Genomic DNA, 22,994 nt, shown 5'->3' with positions numbered 1-22,994 from the left:
GGGATGGGTTTTGAGAAGAACAGGCTTTGGAAGCCAGTCCTTGTACCTCCTTCGTTAGTAAAAAAAAGAGCTGCCTCTTCTGGATTTATGGGGGCTTTGTCACTCGGAGTGAGACAGTTCTCCTGCTACTCTCGGGCACATGGTAGAGAAGGCATCTGTTGGGTATTTGTTTATGTAAGTTTTAAGAATGTGTTAAATTTAAAGATCTGCTAAAAAAAAATTAAATACTGAAAAAAAATATTTTGAATTTGATACTTGTATGTTGGCAAATCTGATCTGCCCTGACTATGACCATCCTGCTACCAACTATTCTTGGTCGTGCAACTTTGATATCCAAGTGGTGTCGGCCAAACTGAAACCTCTTTGTAGTTAGTAGTCAGTGTGGTTAGGCAGCAATTCTTCCTGACATTCACTTACCAGGTAGGTGAAGTGTGTGATCTGACTCTGGACTTTGGCATCGCTATTAAAAATATTAAAGTTTATGAATAATTGTTTTCTGGGTTCTTGGACATTATTTTCAATGCCGATGTGGAGGTAATTGTCCTGTCCGCTCATTGGTGTATATGCGGTCACGGTTATCTCTCCAGATGCCTGCAAGTTGTTGTGTAACTGAGGAACAGCTGTTTTTACCTATGAGGAATTGATATGAAAGAATAGTTTGAGAATATCACAGTATTGGTAATATTATATGGCATGGTTTGCGCCCTACTAGTGCTGTACTTCATCTGTATACTAAACACAGACAATAACATATCTAGTTTATAGAAATTTACGTTTTATTGAGGAACCCATCAAATGTCTAAACAAATATACATCATTGTTGTTCATTGCTAACATCATTGTTCACCATTGAGAAAATCCTCTCGTAGGCTGCAGTGCAGCCTGTGGTCATTGCTAGCGTTTCTGCCTCCCATAAAACTGCTATCAAATTTTGAATCCTTTCAGAGTTGGGTAGAAATTGGCTCGATATATAGGAAAATACTTCTGTGATGAACCAGAAAATAGTATGACTAGCAATAAAAGACTCACGGTTATCTTCATAGATTTGTCTTTCAGCGCCGTATTCAATTTTAGTCTCGATATTCCATCGTCTTGGGTTTTACCATTTACTTTGTCTTGGTTTTCAACCACCACCGGGATGTTTTTTGCAGGAGATCCATCTGGATTGGTTACCATAACCTATATGGAAGCAAAAATGATAATTAAAAATGTGTATTGCCTGCGCTGACCTTTGCCCTACGACGTAAGCCAAGGCATGATGAACCTAACATTCTGCATGGATTATCAGACTGTTAATTCTGTAGATTAGAGACTGTAGAGTAGACCACATGTACTATTTTGGAGACCAGGTCATTCTGTACTGTAGAGACTGGGGCAGATTTACTTACCCGGTCCAATCGCGATCCAGCGGCGCGTTCTCTGCGCTGGATTCGGGTCCAGCCGGGATTTATTAAGGTAGTTCCTCCGCCTGCGCTGAAAAGCATCGGAACGCGCTGGAGTTCACCGGCTCGGGCTGAGTGAAGGTAAGTGCAAGCTCTGCGACAGATTTTTGGTTTTAAATGCGGCGTTTTTTCCGAATCCATCGGGTTTTCGTTCGGCCACGTCCCCCGTGGCATGCCACCGCCAATGCGCCACAATCCGATCGCGTGCGCCAAAATCCCGGGGCAATTCAGGGAGAGTCGGTGCAAATCAGAAATATTCGGGTAACACGTCGGGAAAACGCAAATCGGGCCCTTAATAAATGACCCCCACTGTGTAAGGGAAAAGGAATTACAAACCATGAGATCGAATGGCATTCCAGGCTTGAAATATCTCGATGTCCTGGTGAAGAGAATTTTATATGGAGATTTCACTATGTAAATGTCGTTCAACTCAGCTTCCACAAAGTCGCTGCCTGTAATGGAAAAAAAATAATGTATTTCTCTCCTATTCAATGTATTTATTCTTGACTGATATATTCTATCCAATACACAATGCCAGCTTGTAGTATTCGGAAAACCGACTATCCTCCAAAACATCTTGAAGCATGCTCCCTCAAAGGGTTCTCTGCTTGTTGGATTACTTCCTTAACAAACTAATCACAATGTATCCCTCTTGATAGAACTCAATAGATCAGCTGTGACCAGGGGTGACTTAGTGTTGGGATGACCAATTGACCGAAATAAGGTAGTGCCACATCACACAAAGGGAGGGCGTTTAGTACTTCCAAATTTCCGAATATGCACCTGGTAGAGGTTGCCCAAGCGCTGCAAAATCGGAAAGAGAGACAATCTTTGTAACCATATACTTTCTGAACCTCTCTGCTTACTCCAAATTCCCTAGGAGAACAGATGACACTTGTCCGCATGAGGAGCTGTGGTGTTGTTGGGTATTAGTGCGATGGAAGATGGGATGTGGTAGTGGACCGTATGTTTGTTACTGTTTTACATTTGCAATAATATGTTAAAGCCCTTTTAATCTATCAAGGTTAGTAGCTAAAATATATCTAGATTTTACATCCATGAAGAAATTTAATTTTCATTTTTCATTAACATTTTGAAATTAATTACATTCCTATAATGGTCAAAATTCTAACCTGAGTCAGTGATGACTGTCACCGAAACGTGGATTTTGTACTGCAGCAACATTTCTGGATCGTTGAAAGGTTTTATTAGGTGGTTACGCAGTAATTTTACTTCTCCTTTTCCGTCAGTAATCTAAACAATTATAAAACAAAACATAGGAAAGGATTTAAAGGCAAAGTAACCAGAACAGGAACACGTGGGATGTGAGGGCTTCCAAATTGATGCATATGTCCCTGACTTTAATCTGTGTGGACACCTGGTAGTAGTTGTCCAAGCACTGCAAGGGTCCTGTGGATTGAGAGATAGTCCATACAACCATTTACATTCTGAACCCCTACACTTACTCAAAATTTCCTAGTATTACATTGGTTTGCATTAGGAGTTCCACTCTTGTTTGGGTCCTAGTATATTATTTCAAGTGGTGGTTGGCCCATAGGTGGTTCTCACAGAGAGTTCTAAACTGTCTCGTCTTAAAGGAAACCCACCACTTCTGATGGTGGTTATAAGTTGCAAATGCCGTGCCGGCGCTTATTTTCGCTATGTTTTTAAACCGATATAAAGCGTTTAAACTCTTTATTAATCTTTATATACGAAGTGGCTGCACCGCACCATGGTACGTGTTCGGCGCACCATGCACGTGACCACTTTGTGCGCCTGAATAGGAAGTGGTTGAGTGCATGGTGTGCCGAGCACGGACCACGGTGCAGTGAAGTTACTTGTATATAAAGATTAATGAAGCGTCTAAACGCTTTATATCGGTTTAAAAACATAATGAAAGTAAGCGCCGGCACCAGCTCACCCTGAGCTGGTGCACGGCATTTGCTTCTTATAACCACCATCGGAAACCCCTTTAACATACATTTTTCTAAAAGATCTGATGAAATACTACATAGACCCTAACACAATATTGCAAATTATATTCACTCAGAAAACAAGTACATGCAGGGTAGTTTTAGGGTTTATACATTAAACATTGACTTATCGGATTTCCTTCTTCCAGATCTTCTTTGAGGTGCCCCATAAGAACTTTTCCCAGCAAGAACTATATTCACCCTCATTGCGTTAAGGGACAGTTGTCCTGAAGTCCCATTGAAGTCCACAGTGTAAGGCAGAAAACAGATTAATGTCAAATTTATGGTTAACACCGCCATGAAAAAATGATCATACTCCAGATAGGTGACAATTTTCCCAGGTGTGGACATCCCAGAATGTTAAACCCTGTAATTCTCAGTGTAATTGCAAAGCAAACAAGAACCAAACCTCAGACTCTAGAGGTCTCAGATATTATATTACATATTCAGGTAAAATTATGACTTGTAAGGAGGGGTCACCGGAAAAAGTGGTTTCCACAATCCATAAGAATCCTCAGATAATCGTAGGAATATTTTAAGACGGGCTCATTGTGCACTGGCACATGAAATGCCAGAAATACTAAGGGCTTCTCTCCTCTTAGTATTCTGGGAATCAAATTGATGCTCTAACCAGTGCCAGTATCCCAGTGATCCGTCTTGAGCCCACACTGTGCCCTACCCCATCATGGCCACTCTTCAAAAAGTGGCAAGATTAGAAAAAAGTGACAATTTCCTGGTCTTCCACCAGACATTGCAACTACATACTACCTTGTACACCAGAAAACTGGTTTACCAATAATGATAATACAATATATATTGAAAGTTCAGCCTTTATACATACCATCATAGTTGGCAAAACCCCAAACAGTATTTCAGGATAAACAGCTTATGCCAACACTCCCCCATAGTGAGTGTGATGCGTATGATAAGGGGGTCGATTTGGTTTTGCTTGAGATTGAGACAACTCTGAACTGAAATTTGTGGCCACCTATCCAACAGCTAAAACTTGGCCAAAGCCGGGTCATGAAAAAGGACAACGGTCACATGAGTCCTAGCGAATCTACAACAAAATGTCTGAAAGAAAACTGTGTTGTTGTTGTAAGAAACCAGACCACAACCTACAGTCATATAAATTTGCAATAGTGTAGACACCCGCTCAGACACGTCCTGTCACCAGAACAATCCTTCGGTGCATGGAAAACTCGAGGTCTGTTCATAGATGAAAGAATAACCTCCAGCACTTCCATGAAAAATCCTTTATTTCAATTGCTTCTCATATCATCCATTTAAAACACAAGGAAAGTGATTGACGCGTTTCGGCTGAAGCCTTAGTTCTGATCTGACATATGATGGGACTATTGCTCTATTTGAAATAACCTGCCCCTTTCATCTGGCTGGTGGGGGAGTAGACAACCTGCAAAACTTAACAACTTTAGACTACACATACAAAACAAAAACAAGTCCCACATGATTATACTGTTTTTATCTACTTTCAGCAACTGAAAGCATATGGTACTTGTTTTTTTTTTTGTATGTGTAGTCTAAAGTTGGTTTTAACTATCACAGTTTGTCCACGCCCCCACCAACCAGATGTAAGGGGCGGATTATTTTAAATAGAGCAATAGTACCATCATATGTCAGATCAGGACTAAGGTTTTGGCCAAAACGCGTTGACAAGTGTTTTTAATGGATGATGTGAGAAGCTATTGAAATAAAGGGTTTTTCATGGAAGAAATAACTTGGTGAAGTGCCGGGTGTTATTCTTTCATCTATGAACAGTCATATAAATGGTTTGTGGGATCAGCTACTCTGATCTCAATGAGCTGAAGCAATGTCGTAAAGAAGAGATTCCTGAATTCCTCCAGAATTAATAATATAATTCAGGGCTACTAGTTCCTACTGTAAGGCTGGTCATATAACATATTGATTCATGGGGGACACTTTGACTTCATTTTTGATAAATAAATACTGACCTAGTGGGATCGGTTTTGTAATATTTCGGGATGAATTTACCTAATTTTCACAGATTTTTTAAATTCTTTTATCCCCCTCAGAACACAATTCACAGAGGGTGACCTTTCTGTATCTCATGACTGCACATGATTCTCTTCATTCATTTCAAGATTTATGTTTTAAATAATGTGATTAATTATTGAGTGATTTCAGCAAATTGTTTTACTTTCATTTCCTACTATGGTGGGAATTTCCCTAAATCGCAACTTTTTTTACCTCGATTCTCTGTAGTGAGTCTGTGAGAGTTATTCTTTGATCCTCTTTCTTCAGATTAAAGATAACAAAGGCTTTCCCGTTAACCGGTTTCTGATACAGGTATCTAAAGATTGGAGAGACCTCAGGTTAATTGTGGATGAAAAGCTACAAATCTATCTAAAATAGTCACCAGTTCCCACTAGAATAGAGGCCAAATATCTATGTCAAAACATAATGTTTTGTAGCCAGTATTTTGGAACCCCACCACTAAAACTTCAACCTACCAAAAAAATGAGTGGAGGGAGCACAGAGGAGTATTAAGGGAGTGCTGGTCATATATGTACACCATGGGGGTCATTTACTAAGGGCCCGATTTGGGTTTTTCCGACGTGTTACCCAAATATTTCCGATTTGCGGCGATTTCCCCGCGATCGGATTGTGGCGCATCGGCGCTGCCATGCACGCGACGGAAATCGGGGGGCGTGGCCGAAAGAAAACCCGATGGATTCGGAAAAACCGCCGCATTTTAAAAAAAAATGTGTTGCGAAACTTGCACTTACCATCACCAGGTATAGGCCGGTGTACTTCAGGGCATTCCAGCGGGCCTCGGGGAAATTCAGCGCAGTAGGACGGCGGAGGAACTGCCTTAGTGAATCCCGGCCGGACCCGAATCCACCCCAGAGAACGCGCCGCTGGATCGCGAATGGACCGGGTAAGTAAATCTGCCCCCATATCTCCATCCAATGACTGGGAGACTGATAGAGATGTCTAAGTATATAGATAGATGACCCTTGCCAGTCCTATAGTCCCTGCCTCTCAATAGGGTGTTGTATATCAGTGACCCATGTCTATGGCTTCTAACCTAGTCCAACCAGTCCCCTATACTGCACTGACCAGGATAAATTATTCTGAAATTGTGCTGTTTATAGATATCACAAGGTTTCCAGAACATTGGACTGTATGGAAGCTTTAGAGCCATTGTCTTCCATATCTTTTCCTATAAAATGCATCTTCATATTGATTACTAAGTATAGAAATGGACCATTGTTTTCCGGTAGTCCCGATTCTCCACCCATAGATTATCTTGGCTCTTTCTAAAACCCTTATAGCATCAAATGGATGGGTCTATCCACTTTATACTTTTCAAAATCTGGAGACCACTCTTAATCATATAACGGGACATGTGGAAATTATATATCTTGCAGATCATCGAGAACATTATTTTAATTGGTCCAACCGTACATCATCCAACGTCTCCAATCCATAACATTAGTCTTTAAGTTAGTCTGAATGCTTCACTTACCGACTTTCAATTGTTACCATAAATTCCTTATCGTCAATGTACATGAAACCTTTCTCCGCCTTTATACTAACTTCAAAACTTGGTAGCACTGGAGGGAAAAAAAAGATTAACAGAAATAATGTAGTATATATATTACTAAAGTCCTCCCACTTTCCCCCTCAAAAAGGCAAAATGCAATTCATCTACAGAACTTTCCGTAAATGCCGGTTCAGTAATATGAAGCTCTAAAAAAAAAAAATTCCATGTTTTTCAAAATGTGTTCATTTTTGATGACGGTGGATTTCAAAATCTGGATGACATGGGTGTAATCCTATGAGCCAGGGCCGGCTTTAGGGGCTGGCAAATTGGTCATTTGCCCAGGGCCCCCTGTCCTGAAGGAGCCCCCTGGGGGTGGACATTTGTGGGCAGAGGATGTATTGTTCTTTTAATACCCCTTGGTTGGATGCCTGGGTGATGATGCTTATCATCTATCTCCTATCTATCTATCTATCTATCTATCTATCTATCTATCTATCTAATCTATCAATCTATAAATTGATCTTCTATCTCTCTTCTACTGTGTATATCTCTCATATATATCTATCATATATCTTTCTATCTATATATAATCTACTTTATATTTCTGCATCTACAAATCTATCATCTATCTATAAATCTATTGTCTTTCATATTTATCTCCTATCATCAATCTACCTCTCATCTCTCCATCTCCTATACAATTCTCCTAGAATACTAAGGGCCCAAATCACGTTTTTTCATTGGTTTTCCCCAAAATTACCGATTTGTGCGATTTGCCCTGGGTTTTTGGCGCACGTGATCTAAGTGTGGTGCATCGGCGCCAGCATGCACGCGACAGAAATGGGGGGGGTGTGGCCGTCGGAAAACCCAACGGATTCGGAAAAAACGCCGTATTTTTTTTAAAAAAATGTGTCGCTGGACACGCACTTACCTGCACCCAGGATAGCTTGGTGAACTTCAGTGAAGTCCAGCGGACTTCAGCGCAGCAGCGACACCTTGTTGGACATCGGGCATACTGAATTGCCAGAAGACCCGAATCAGAGAACCCGCCGCTGGATCGAGAATGGGCCGGGTAAGAAAATCTGCCCCATTCTCTTACCTACTACTGTGTGTAACTACAACATGTTATTATTGTGCAGGGCTAAAGGAGCCTCTTACTGACTGTGACTGTTCATAAAATTCTTTTATTCTGTGGTCCCATTTTTAGTTTTGCCCAGGTCCCCACTTTGTCTTAAACGGGTCCTGCTAGGAACTCTCGACATCCATTGGACTAGAAAAAAATATCTTCTTACCATATTCTTTCACTTCAAAATGTGCAGTGAACTTTTCGTTTGAGCTGTCATAGAATGCAGTGATGTTCCAAATGCCAGTTCTGGGAGGAAAAAAACCGAGATCAGTATCTAGACATGTATAATAAGATAGTACAGTGGCCCAATAGATATTTATGCGGTTATGCATCTAAAGTGAAACCCCAGAACAAGGTTAAAGCTCACGATGTGTAAGAGTGCGTCCACCTGAACAACCAAGATACACAACGCTCCGACCTTGACTTGTACTATTTTAGCATTTTTCAGCCCAAAGAGGGTCATTTACCTGAGGTTTAATCGAGATTGTGAAAGGGTTAGCTCCACCTAGACAACTGGTATTTATTTGATCAATTAGGTTATTTGGAGAGCCAATGGATGACCTGGACAAATGCTACATTTTCCGGCTTTCCCGAAATGGGCTGATTCCTTATTAGGACAAACCAAAAAATGCTTTATTAGGGTTATTAGGTCACCAGGAGACCCATTTTTAGAACTCCCCCAGCCCCCACAGAGCATAGTACATACACTGCTAAAGTGTTTTTGTATAAAAAATAGGTTTTACAGAAAAAAAAAACATGTTATATTGTACCTTGCTGTGTGACTAGGCTCTCGTCCCCTGGGAGTGGCTGGAAAGGAGTAGTCCCCCCCCCCCACCCATGGGAAACTGCTCCTCCATGTGACCATTTCAAATAAATGAATAACTCCCCTCACTCAGGATTGGCTGTAGAGGAGCAGGGGGCGTCGCTAAGAAAGTGATGGGTGTTTTCATGTATTTGAAAAGGTCACATGGAGGAGCGGTTTACCAGTGGTGGGGAGGGGGGGAGAATGCTACTTTCCAGCCACTCCCAGGGGACGAGTGCCTAGTCTCACAGCAAGGTACTATATAACATGTCTTTTTTTCTGTAAAACCTATTTTTTATACAAAAACACTTTGGCAGTGTATGTACTATGCTCTGTGGGGACTGGAGGAGTGCTAAAAATGGGTCTCCTGGTGACAGGTTCCCTTTAAACAGGTTTAACATCTTCAATCCCTCATCATTTGCACCACTATACAGTATAGATAAAGATATACAATTAAAGATCAATTGCTCCCAATTCCTCCTTAACCCTTTAAAGGAAACCTACCATCAGAAATCTGCCTATTAAGATAGATCTGATGGTGGTTGGCTGGTAAAACGCTAAACTCTAATGTATTTCTACCTAATCCTCAAAAATTTCAAAATTAAACTACATTTTATTTAGCAAATATGTTAGTTATCAGCAGAGGCTACTGGGGCATGAAGAAGCCTTTCCAGGTAGTGGGAGGAACGGCTAATCCACGCCCAGAAGCCCCTGCTGATAGAAAGCATATTAGCTAGATAAAGTGTAGTTCAGGAAGTACTTAGGTAAAAACTCGAGATGAGCGAGCACTAAAATGCTTGAGTGCTCCTTTCGAATAACGAGCCCCATTGAAGTCAATGGGAGACTCGACCGTTTTTCAATGGGACCAAAGCTCTGCACAGGGAAGCTTGGCCAAAATCCTGGAAACCTCAGAAAAGGATGGAAACACCACGGAAATGGACAGGAAACAGCAGGGGCAGCATTTGTCACTAAGAGCCAAAAATGACGTTCGCAAGTCCCCCTGCAAATTCGTCACAATGGAAGTAGCTGCACTACTAGTGCCAGCGAGCCCAGCCACAAGCAAATAAAAAAAAAACCATATTGTAGCCCTAAGAAGGTCTGTTGGGTTGTTGTAGAATCACTCCTGCCTAACAGTAAGCTAATAGAACACCCTAACGCTTTCCCTGACCAGCAGCAGCTCTCTCCCCAGCGGCATCCAGACACAGAATGATCCGAGCAGCGCGGGCAGCGGCTAGTCTATCCCAGGGTCACCTGATCTGGCCAGCCAACCACTGCTATCGACGTGTAAGGGTACCACGTCATGCTGGGTGGAGTGCAGAGTCTCCTGGCTTGTGATTGGCTCTGTTTCTGGCCGCCAAAAATCAAAACGGCGGGAGATGCCATTTCCTCCGAGCAACGAGCAGTTGCGAGTATGCTATTGCTCGAACGAGCATCAAACTCGGTCGAGTGTGCTCACTCCTCTCTAGTAAAAACAGATATGGACTCAGCATGTTACTAGCCACCTACCATCATAGGTATATCCTATAGGTAGATAGGTAGATCCACCTTAATAGGTAGATTTCTGATGGTAGGTTTCCTTTAATGTTTTTGCGTTTCCATTTTTCACTCCCCAAATTTAAAAATACATAATTTTTTTTTTATTTTTTCCATGTACAGAGCTGTGTTCATAGTCACAGTATTTAATATTCCAGGGGCTGTCCTTGGAAGCGGGAAAAATTTTTAAATGCAGTAAAATTGGCTGAAAAACGCATTTGCAACATTTTGTTGTGGGCTTGAATTTTATGGCTGAGCGCCCCAAATAACATGTCTACTTTATTGATTGGGTCGGTGCGATCACGGAAATACTACATTTCTATAGGTTTTATTGTGTTTTAATGCATTTAAAAAAAATTTAAAATTCTGTACACAAAAAAAATTCTTCATTTTACTATCTTCTGGCGCTAATAACTATTTTATACTCCGGTGCTGATGTTTTTTATTGCTACCATTTTGAGGACTGTGGCCTTTTGAGCACAAAATTTTTATATGATGCATAATGGCGAAAAAGTAACATTTTGGACATTTGGGTGTGATTTTGCGTTATGGGTTAAACGCTGGAATAACTGTTATTATATTTTGGGATGCGGCAATACCTAACCTGTTCATGATTTAGTTATTTTTAAATCAGGTCATGGGAAAGGGAGGGGATTTTAATTTTTAGTTTTTTAATTAATTTATTTTTTTTTACTTTTGAAAATATTTTTTTTTACTATTTTTCAGGCCCTCTAGGGTACTTTAACCCTAGGTTGTCTGATTGTTCCTATCATATACTGCCATACTACTGTATGGCAGTATATGGAGATTTTACCGATCACGTATCACAATGTGGCACTTTGTAAGACCCGAGGCTGTCATAGCAACAGATTACATCATGAGGACCGATGATCTAAGCCTGCGGGCTTTTATCACCACTGGCAGCTTTGCCGGCGGCGATCAAAGGGTTTACACCTGAAATTGGTGCTAGCACTGACCATGGGTGTTACCGGTGAGTGTTTACAGTAATTTGCAGCAAACACTCAACGTGCATGGAGAGGGCTCAGCCCTCTTTAAGTTGTTGTAAAAGTATTAATAATAATTCCTGTATTTTTTTTATATAAAGCACACAGATTACGCAGCACTGCACAGCCCATGGGGCTCACAATCTAATCAACCTACTAGTATGTTTTTGGAGTGTGGGAGGAAACTGGATGACCCAGAGGAAACCTACACAAACAGGGAGAGAACATACAAACTCTTTGCAGACCTGGATAAGACTTGAACTCAGGACCCCAAGGCTGTAGTGCTAACCACTGAGCCACCATGCTGCCCAAATACTAGAAAAGTACTAGTAAAGTTAAGCACTAGGGTCGAGCAGACACATTAAGGTTTCACAGGAGTGAACAAAAATTAATGGTTTAACCAAAAACATTTTGGTCAGCATAAGTGAAACGATACGACCTTTATAGGACATTTATCTCATTTGGTGTGAACATTTCAAGACTCAGCTTAACCAATTGGTCATGTTTGACATTTCACGTACGTTGCTAGTTCAGGCAGCTCATAATTCTTTGAGATCATGCCCAATTTATCAGGGACCCATTGATTTCTGAAAGTAACAACACCCTCCGGGTTCTGAAAACAAGATAAAAACATGTTAAAAAATACAAGACAAACAAATATTGGAATAGGTGAATGGGATCGTGAAAGGTCACAGTAAAGACTCACCAATATCTCAAATATCACACTCTGCTTTGTTGGCTTCAAGACGTAGTTCAGGGGGTAAACACGATACATAACTGGTGAGATACAAGATCATCTAATATAGTAAGGATTGGGAGAAATTGATATATAACATGTCTACCTAATTAGCGACCCTGACACCACAATTAGTTTTTTAGCTGGCGACAGGTTTCAGAATCCTATTCTATGCTGATATTAAAAATGGCTTTGTCGGCATTCTGAATACTGCCACTACTTTATAAAACGTTATTTCATTTTACCTGGCTCCCTGCCAGTAGTGTGTGGTTAGTCCTGGGGAGGAGGGCCAGCAGAGAAGCTTGTGTCTCAGTCTCCTCTGTCTTCACTTCCTGTCCTCCAGACTCATCCAGCTCACTACCCTCTCCCTGTCATGTGCATTGAGAGGGGAATGGTTTGGAGGAGAGAATTTATATGAAGAGACTAAGTCATTGGCACACAGGCTGCCCCCCCCCCCCCCATTCGGGTAACCCCTTTTTTCAGGAGCAGGAATTTTTTGATCATTCTCCTGTCATGGTGCCATCATCTCTGTCCAGATATATTGATGACATTTTGTTTATATCATAGGGTCTGGTGACTTATTTGGAGGTGACATCTATTTTTTACCTACCACCCCGTGAATGGTACCCCCCGAGTGTGTGTGGAGCTTTGTTATTATGGCAATTATAACGTCTTTGCTACCCACTTAGACAGCTATATATTATCATAGGGGTTATTTATACCTCATCAATATTTTTGAATTGAGTGTAAATTTCATTTAGAGGTTTAAGTTATACATAACAGCTATTATATATTTTTTTTGGATACCATTCTGGGGTTATTGAGGGTCATGTTTGTGTAATCAGAACTCTCACTGCCAATCACTATGTGTGTGGGTGGGGTAATCAGGACTCTCACTTCTAATCACTGTGTGTGGGTGGGGTAATCAGGACTCTCACTATGTGTGGGCAGGGTAATCAGGACTCTCACTGTCAATCACTGTGTGTGGATGGGGTAATCAGGACTCTCACTGTCAATCACTGTGTGTGGTAGGGGTAATCAGGACTCTCACTGTCAATCACTGTGTGTGGGCGGGGTAATCAGGACTCTCACTGTCAATCACTGTGTGTGGGTGGGGTAATCTGGATTCCCACTGTCAATCACTGTGTGGGTGGGGTAATCAGGACTCTCTCTGTCAATCACTATGTGTGTGGGCGGGGTAATCAGGACACTCACTGTCAATCACAGTTTTGGCGGGGTAATCAGGACTCTCACTGTCAATCACTGTGTGTGTACGGGTAATCAGGACTCTCACTGTCACTTACTGTGTGTGGACAAGGTAATCAGGACTCTCACTGTTACTTACTGTGTGTGGGTGGGGTAATAAGGAATTGCACAGCCATTCACTGTGTGTGGGTGGGATAATCAGGACTCTCACTGTCAATCACTATGTGGGTGGATGGAGTAATTAGGACTCTCACTACCAATCACTCGGTGTGGATGAGGTGATCAGGACTTTCACTGTCTATTACTACATGTGGGTGTGGTAATCACGGCTCTCCCTGCCAATCACTATGTGTGGGTGGAGTAATCAGAACTCTCACTGCCAATCTCTATGTGTGGGGGGGTTAAGCAGGACTCTCACTGCCAAACACTCCGTGTTGATGCTATTTTTGTATAGAGAAGATACATACTAATTAATAAAGTTTTAATTCAGTTCAATGGGAGCTGCATTGACTGAGAAAACCAAGGGTTTTGGCAGTTAGTTAACTAGAGCTAAGATTCCTAAAATCAGAAATAAGATGGCATCATATAAACCTACATTTTACTATAGTATTTTTGCAACAGTTTAAAATAATAACCCTAATCCACAAAGCTCTGCACTATGCTGCACCTCCCTACCGCATCAGAGTCTTTCCGCCAGCCTGTGCTCGTCGTCCACCATTGATTTTAGCTTATTTTCTTTACTTATTTGAAATCTCCCACTCTCATCTCCAGGACTTCCCCGAGCTGCATAAATTCTCTGGAATGCTCCAACCCGGATTATCAGATCAATACCCAACCTTCAAAGTTTCAAACGTGCTCTTAAACCCATCTCTTTAGGCAGATCTATCACACTCTCTAACTGCTTGAAATCTCCAAACTCTACTCCAAAGTTGTCCTTCTCCCATCTGTTATCCAGTAGACACCAGATACCAATCTATAGGCTTCTCTGCAGTCACATTGACCTTGCAGCCCCAGATAACATATTGAGTAATTACTGGATCAAGCAGCATAATGTATTTATTAAATTATTTTTATTCTGTTCCTTTATGAATAATGGCTGGACCATTATACAATCTCTTATACCTTCTGTGCCCCTACCCCCTCCCTCCTCATTGATAGTTAGCTCTTACGAGCAGGGCACTCACTCTAGGACTCCTAGGACTGTTTTTATTCTGTAATGTCTTATTTTATTTGTATATATTCCTGCCTAATCTGTAAAGCGCTACAGAATCAGATGGTGCTATATAACTAAAGATTACAGGCAGTCCCCCACTTAAGGACACCCGACTTACAGACGACAACTAATTAAAGGTGGACCCCTCTGCTCACTGTGACCTCTGGTGAAGCGCTCTGGATGCTTTATTATAGTCCCAGACAGTGTCGGACTGGCCCACCAGAGTACCAGAGGATCCTACGGTTGGCCCTGGCTCAACCCAATACTGAACCCCAGAGGGCCCCCAAATTGATTTTCTCTGGTGGGCTTAAGGAAACCCAGTCCGACACTAGTCCCAGACTGCAATGATCAGCTGTAAGGTGTCTTTAATGAAGCTTTATTGATAATACTTGGTCCCAAAACAGAAAAAATTTTGAAAGGACATTTGTCACTGGGGCAAAAAAATTTTTTTGTCTGGAGCTACAACTATAAAAGATACAGTTTCGACTTACACACAAATTAAACTTAAGAACAAACCTGCAGAACCTATCTTGTACATAACCCAGGGACTGCCTGTATTATTATCAAGTACATTGGAAAGCAAATGTTGTCCTGGGCCAAGGGATGTACAAAAATGCAGCAATTGTTTGTTACCTTGAGATCCTGGGGTGTAGATAGTTTTATCAGTCTGGATGAAGATGTATCCACTATGGAAGGACATGAGGAGAACCTTCTCCAGTTTGCAGTTGGTTGATATCACTTGCACAGATACATAATAGGTTTTCTTTGCTTGAGTCAGGAGATCCTCAGATTTAATCTTATTCGCGAAACAATAAAGTTACATTATTCACTTATTTTATGTGGCAACACACAAGCACATACACAACACAAAAAAACTTCTGACATAACGAGAATCTCTATACTGATGTCAACAATTGACACCTTATGATATCTGGACAAAACTTTGTCTCCATCGCCACAAAGACTTAAAAGGTGACATTGTGGGAGGTAAAATATTTTATTGCATAATTATTGAGCATGAAAGTTCAGAGACTTTCTTAGTAATAATAAATACTAATATTTATGGGATAAATACTCCCTCTCTTGAGGGATATATGTCCCTATAGACGGCTATGGCGCCTGGGTTCGCTATACGTTATATAGATCCTGCTCTGTCTTTGGCCGTAACAATGGCCGTGCAGCACAATTTCCTATGGAGAGGGGAGGGGTGAGCAGGCTGGGTGGGTATATGTTATGCTGCAAAAGCTGTATTCTCACTATGCACTTGAACTTTGCATGTTCTTCTCAGTGAAAACTGCTTGCACAGGTATTTAAGAAGTGTCTGCACTGAAGGGGGCACTCCAATGCGCCAGATTTATCAAGCAAAGTCCAACAGAAATGTGTTGCAAGCCCCAAGCTAAAGGTGCACCAAAAAGTGGTGCACTCTGTCGGGGCAGTGGAGGGAGGCGCTAGATTCATGAAGAACGTGCGTCAGAAATATGGCGCCCCTTGCACTATACACAGGCAACTGCATATAGTACAGAATGCACTTTTCTTAGTAAATGTGCCCCAGTGTCTATAGAAATCCCCATTCAATAACCTTCCATTTTTTTCCGTACTGATAACTTACCTGTATTGTGGTTGTTCCCAAGAAATCATTGCTGTTGTTTACAAAGACGGTGCTATCAACATATAACTGTTTCTTTAATGGAAAATCTTGGACTTTAATTTGGGCCTCAAATCCAGAGTTGTGTCCGTCCAGTACAATGGTTTCCATGGTGTCTGCCCGGAGGACGCTGGGAGTGATCAAAGTGCATCTGTTCATGGAGAAAATCTGTGAGTGGGTGAAGTGACCGCACACATGTACATACAGCCCTGGGTAATGTAACGCTGCTGATGGGTTCCCTTACTAGACACATCCCCCATTTGTGTCTGAAGACTTAGGCCCATTGCCCACAAGTGGTTCAGTAAATCCCACACATACATGGAGAAATTTTGTAAGGACAAAGTCACTTGTGGGTGAAGAACTTTAGAGGGAAGTGTTCCTGGGTCTAGAATTGACCTTCTTTTGCTGGGAGCGATGAGCACACCCAAACTGCAATGTTCATACTAAACTTTGCGGTTTGGGTCCCCGAGTTTGGCTCAACCCCCCTCCACTGCGGGCACAGATCGGGGGCAGTAACTTTTTAAATGTTGTTGGAAAAGTTGCCAGCAGCATTTAAATTACCTGTGGTCACACTCAACAGCACCTGCCACCACCACAGGGGCAGCCATTGAGAGGAGGATCATCACTCCCTGATGGCCCCAAATTTATTTTTTGATAAAACAGTCTAACGGATGCCTATCCAAAATAAATGCAAACCAATGAGGTCCAGGACTTCAATCAATATTTCAATGGATCCATTACGCTTCTGTTATTATCATATATACAAGATTTGTCCAAAGGGAATTTGAAAAGATTTGGTCTTTTGCCTGAAGACGGCCATATTGGTGCTGTATAGATACGCGCATCTTCAGTGTCAATAAAAATTACACAAGTGAAAAAAGAGGAGTGGGATGGGTAGGTCACAGGATAGCTAATAGTGAAAGTCCTCTGCCATACAAGAGGGACTATGGGGCAGATTTATTTATCCGGTCCATTCGCGATCCAGCGACGCGTTCTCTGTGTTGGATTCGGGTCCGGCCGGGATTCACTAAGGCAGTTCCTCCGACGCTTCGCTGAAGTTCCCTGGAATGCACTCAAATTCACCAGCCTATTCCTAGTGACGGTAAGTTTAAGCTCCGCTACACTTTTTTTTTTCAAATGCAGCGGTATTTCCGAATACAGCGGGTTTTCGTTCGCCCCCCCCCCCCCCCCCGATTTCCGTCGCGTGCATGCCAGCGCCGATACGCCACAATCCGATCGCGTGCACCAAAATCCCGGGGCAATTAAGGGGAAATCGGCGCAAACCAGAAATATTCGGGTAACACGTCGGGAAAACGTGAATCAGGCCCTTAGTAAATGACCCCCTATGCGTTATATGTTCACCAAAAACAGAAGGTGGGCAGTTGGATTCACCCTATAAAACCATGTAAGATTGAAGGTAAATTTGCCTTTGAATGCAAAAAAATCCCTAAATATGACCCCTAGAGTAATGCAAAATGACAGTATAAAAAGGAACTCAAAAGTAGCAACAAGAAATTGCAAATTTACAGAAGCATAAAAAAAGTTATGACTCTTCAGTTTGACCCTAAAAAAAACCCCAAAAACTTTTAAGAATTCAGACCCTAAATCCATTTCCTTCCTTCACATTTCATAAATTTTCCACATTTTGTTTTGTTACTCTGTACACTTAGACCTAATGAGAAAATAATTTTAGTTTTGATAAGTAAGAAGTACTCACGGTGGTTGTGCAGCGGAGCCGGTGAGATAGGACAGCAGGAGGAGATACACAGCTCCGCTCTCCATGATGCCACCAGAGACTGTGCAGAGGGAGAGGATTTATAAGGTCGGTCGACTTCTTAGCAAACAAGACTCCAGCAAACAGAATGAATCTGGGAGGCTGATTTGTTCCAGTACAAAGCTCATGTCACGTTTACAGAGGAATTCCTGCCTGAATGGGATGAGCAATCTCTGCTAGATAAATGATAATATCTCCTGAACCAGAAGAATAGATGAGGCAAGACCAAGGACGGAAGCCCCAAGGCTCCAATGATGAAAGTAGCACGGCGCGGAGACAACTTGCTTACATTGGCAGCCACTGTCTATGGCTTCCCCTGTGTTCAGACTAAAATATATGTAGGAACTTACAGTACAGGGGGTCCCCGATTTAAGGACACCCGACTCACAGACGACCCCTAGTTACAGACGGACCTCTATGACCAATAGTGAAGCTCTGGATGCTTTACTGTAGTCCCAGACTGTAATAATCAGCTGTAAGGTGTCTGTAATGAAGCTTTATTGATAATCCTTGTTCCTATGGCAGCACAAAATTTTGAAAATCCAATTGTCAATGGGACAATTTTTTTTTTTTTCTGGAGTTAAAATTCTAAAATAAACCACTTCTGACTTACATACAAATTCAACTTAAATACAAACCTAAAGAGTCTATCTTGTACGTAACCCAAGGTTCTGCCTGTATATTCAGAGGGGTGAGTTACGGGGGACAGACTTCATCACACCTTAGTCCTGACTTCGGCCTACCCTGCTTGCTTAGAAGTGTGTTGTGTCGGTTTGGACTACCCTTATAGTCTGTTATGAGTGGACCCCTTCGCCACACTCAAACCTACCCAGCATTGATCGCGGGTGTTAGCCTCTAAATGCCACTAGTGCTGCCATTTTCCCTTGGATTTTTCCCTAAAATCATCGCTTTGCCAGTGGTAAAGACCTGCACCGAAATGGCTCGTTACCAGCAGGAATTAGCGAAATATGAAATTCTGGCTGAAGTCTCCGACTGTCTCTGATTGTTTCTGTTACTGATTGTCTCTGTCTGTGTCTATCTGTCTCTGACTGTCTCTGCTGTTTCTGATTGTCTCTGTCTCTGACTGTCTCTGACCATTTCTGTCTCTGAGTGTCTCTGAATGTCTCTGTCTGTGTCTGTCTGTCTCTGACTGTCTCTGACTTTCTCTGTTTCTGACTGTCTCTTCTCTGACTGCCTCTGTCTCCAGTTTTCTTTAATTCTCTCAATCTCTGGCTGTCTGTGAATGTCTCTGACTTTCTTAGACTATCTCTGTTTCGAACTATCTCTGACTGTCTCTGTCTCTAACCCTTTCTGTCTCTGAGTGTCTCTGGCTGTTTGGGCAAACCCTGCACATTCTACTTTGTGAATCTTCGGATTGTTCCAGTGAAGTGTAATCTATAGGGTCCTATGTGCAGCCATCATGTGAGGTGCAGAGCGACTCGGCATCTGCTGCATCTTCCACTTTTTGGAAAGTAATTGGAAAATTGTGATGCCATGAAGACTTGGAGGTTATTACATAATTTGGTCTCGGTGCTCTCACCTTGATCCAGCAGCCTCTGTAATCAGTAACAGAATATATTCGGTATATAGTCGGAGGGGAGTAAACAGTTCCCAGATACCAGAAGTCAGAATCAACATTGACTGGAAGCGACGAGATAAAAGATCGTTACACAATCCAAGCCGAGAGCAAAGGAAAACAGAAAGTTACATTGTTTTACTTTGTATCAGCACATTCCCCGGTTTTGGTAGAAAGCTCTCAGGAGGTGATAACAGACAGAAGAGAATAGAGGATTAGGTGGCCGGGGGCATGAGAGAAGTACAAAATAAGGGTCCCAACCAATGTACCACAACCAGAGTTACAGAAAATCAGTTTTCAATAATACAAAAAATTCTTCACATACAGCTCAGTACTACTACTCCTATCCTGTATATATGGGCACAGCACAGTACTACTACTCCTATCCTGTATATATGGGCACAGCACAGTACTACTACTCCTATCCTGTATATATGGGCACAGCACAATACTACTACTCCTATCCTGTATATATGGACACAGCACAGTACTACTACTCCTATCCTGTATATATGGACACAGCACAGTACTACTACACCTATCCTGTATATATGGGCACAGCACAGTACTACTACTCCTATCCTGTATATATGGGCACAGCACAGTGCTACTACTCCTATCCTGTATATATGGGCACAGCACAGTACTACTACTCCTATCCTGTATATATGGACACAGCACAGTACTACTACACCTATCCTGTATATATGGGCACAGCACGATACTACTACTCCTATCCTGTATATATGGACACAGCACAGTACTACTACTCCTATCCTGTATATATGGACACAGCACAGTACTACTACTCCTATCCTGTATATATGGGCACAGCACAGTACTACTACTCCTATCCTGTATATATGGGCACAGCACAGTACTACTACTCCTATCCTGTATATATGGGCACAGCACAGTACTACTACTCCTATCCTGTATATATGGGCACAGCACAGTACTACTACTCCTATCCTGTATATATGGGCACAGCACAGTACTACTACTCCTATCCTGTATATATGGGAACAGCACAGTGCTACTACTCCTATCCTGTATATATGGTCACAACACAGTACTACTACTCCTATCCTGTATAAATGGGCACAGCACAGAACTACTACCCCTATCCTGTATATATGGTCACAACACAGTACCACTACTCCAATCCTGTATATATGGACACAGCACAGTACTACTACTCCTATCCTGTATATATGGTCACAACACAGTACCACTACTCCAATCCTGTATATATGGACACAGCACAGTACTACTACTCCTATCCTCTATATATATGGGCACAGCACAGTACTAATACTCCTATCCTGTATATATGGGCACAGCACTACGACTCCTATCCTGTATATATGGACACAACACAGTACTAACACACCTGTCCTGTATATATAGGCACAGCACAGTACTAATACTCCTATCATGTGTATATGGGTACAACGCAGTACTACTACTCCTATCTTGTTTACATGGACACAGCACAGTACTATTGCTCCTATTCTGTATATTTGGATACATCACTGAACTACTACTCCTATCTTGTTTTAATGGACACAGCACAGCACTACTACTCCTATTCTGTTTATATGGTACAGCATAGTATTACTACTCCTATCCTGTACATATGGGCACAGCACAGAACTACTACTCCTATCCTGTATATATGGGCACAGCACAGTACTACTACTCCTATCCTGTATATAGGAGTTCAGCACAGTACTACTACTCCTATCCTGTATATAGGAGTTCAGCACAGTACTACTACTCCTATCTTGTTTTAATGGACACAGCACAGCACTACTACTCCTATTCTGTTTATATGGTACAGCATAGTATTACTACTCCTATCCTGTACATATGGGCACAGCACAGAACTACTACTCCTATCCTGTATATATGGGCACAGCACAGTACTACTACTCCTATCCTGTATAGAGGAGTTCAGCACAGTACTACTACTCCTATCCTGTATATAGGAGTTCAGCACAGTACTACTACTCCTTTTTCTGTATATATGGGCACAGTACAGTACTACTACTCCTATCCTGTATATATGGGCACAGTACAGTACTACTACTCCTATCCTGTATATATGGGCACAGTACTACTACTCCTATCCGTTATATATGGGCACAGCACAGTACTACTACTCCTATCCTGTATATAGGAGTTCAGCACAGTACTACTACTCCTTTTTCTGTATATATGGGCACAGCACAGTACTACTACTCCTATCCTGTATATATGGACACAGTACAGTACTACTACTCCTATCCTGTATATATGGGCACAGCACAGTACTACTACTCCTATCCGTTATATATGGGCACAGCACAGTACTACTACTCCTATCCTGTAAATATTAGCACAATGCAGTACTACTACTCATATCCTGTATATATGGGCAATAAACAGTAGTACTAAAGTTATTTAATATACATGGGTATATCGACCTCTATATTATGACTGTATGGTGGTAATATTGGGACACTTGGCACTACTTGGTGTTCTTTTGCCCCCAATGTTGAACCCCTTGATTACACCTCTAGAGGTTCTGTAGGGTTTGAGATTCTCTCCATAAGTGAACAGCAGCTGTCAAGGTATCCAAGCCTTGCTGATAACCCTTTATTTTCTCTTGTGCTGCCCAGTCCGCTCCCCCGGCCGGTACCTCCACGGCAATAAAACCCTGTGCAGTCAACTACAAGTGAAGCTGGACTTCTCATCTGTGTACCATCCACAGTCCAATGGACAAGTTGAGTGGGTTAATCAGACCCTGGGCTGCTATCTCGGCCATTTTGCTGCTGAGATTTGCTGCTCCACTCTTCTTACATGGGATGAATTCTCCTACAACTCTCTGGACCCCGAATCTGCCGGCTGCGCTCCATTTTTCATTGTGTATGTACAACATCCTCATCCACCTCTCCCTCTTGCTGGGAGCTCTGATGATCCTGCCACGGAAGAATTGTTCCGAGATCTCAGATCCATCTGGGAGGAAACATGTCAGTCTTTACTCCGGGCATCCGCCTGCACCAAAACCCAGGTGCACAAGAAGCCCAGGCCTTATCCAGTCTTTTCCCCAGGTAAAGTATGGCTTCTAGGTACGTCCGTCCGAAGATTCCCAGCTATAAACTTGGTCCTCGATTCCTGGGTCCATTTGAAGTACTGAAGCGCATCAATCCTGTGGCGTATAAGCTTCGCTATCCTCCCTCCATGCGCATCCCGAACTCCTTCCATGTCTCTCTCTTGAAGCTAGTCATTCTAAACCGCTTCTCTCAACAATTGCCTCCTCCTGCTCCTGAGGCTCATTTCACCGATGTTCTTCCTTCAAGCGGTTCTTCCTTGTCAACTGGAAGGTGTTAAGGCCAGAGAAGAGATCCTAGGAGTCCGAGGATAACATCTTGGACCATGGCCTTCTGCAGA

General features: G+C 42.2%; 1 protein-coding gene across 1 annotated transcript in view; it reads right to left on the bottom strand.

The window, feature by feature from the left end:
* Window positions 1–18,153, bottom strand: part of LOC140128255 (complement C3-like) — a 76,779-nt gene extending 58,626 nt beyond the window's left edge. The window contains exons 1-12 of the mRNA XM_072149815.1: window positions 17,927–18,153; window positions 16,174–16,360; window positions 15,198–15,360; window positions 12,116–12,186; window positions 11,931–12,022; window positions 8,237–8,316; window positions 6,927–7,014; window positions 5,645–5,747; window positions 2,576–2,696; window positions 1,779–1,894; window positions 1,030–1,179; window positions 418–630 (exon numbers count right to left, since the gene is read on the bottom strand). Coding sequence (XP_072005916.1) covers window positions 418–630; window positions 1,030–1,179; window positions 1,779–1,894; window positions 2,576–2,696; window positions 5,645–5,747; window positions 6,927–7,014; window positions 8,237–8,316; window positions 11,931–12,022; window positions 12,116–12,186; window positions 15,198–15,360; window positions 16,174–16,360; window positions 17,927–17,991 — 1,449 coding nt within the window. The 5' untranslated portion in view covers window positions 17,992–18,153. The remainder of the gene's footprint in view (window positions 1–417; window positions 631–1,029; window positions 1,180–1,778; window positions 1,895–2,575; window positions 2,697–5,644; window positions 5,748–6,926; window positions 7,015–8,236; window positions 8,317–11,930; window positions 12,023–12,115; window positions 12,187–15,197; window positions 15,361–16,173; window positions 16,361–17,926) is intronic.
* Window positions 18,154–22,994: the final 4,841 nt, after the last annotated feature.

Source organism: Engystomops pustulosus, chromosome 4 (genome assembly GCF_040894005.1).
Source record: "Engystomops pustulosus chromosome 4, aEngPut4.maternal, whole genome shotgun sequence".
Lineage (NCBI taxonomy): Eukaryota > Metazoa > Chordata > Amphibia > Anura > Leptodactylidae > Engystomops > Engystomops pustulosus.
This window is presented reverse-complemented; position numbering and strand designations above follow the sequence as displayed.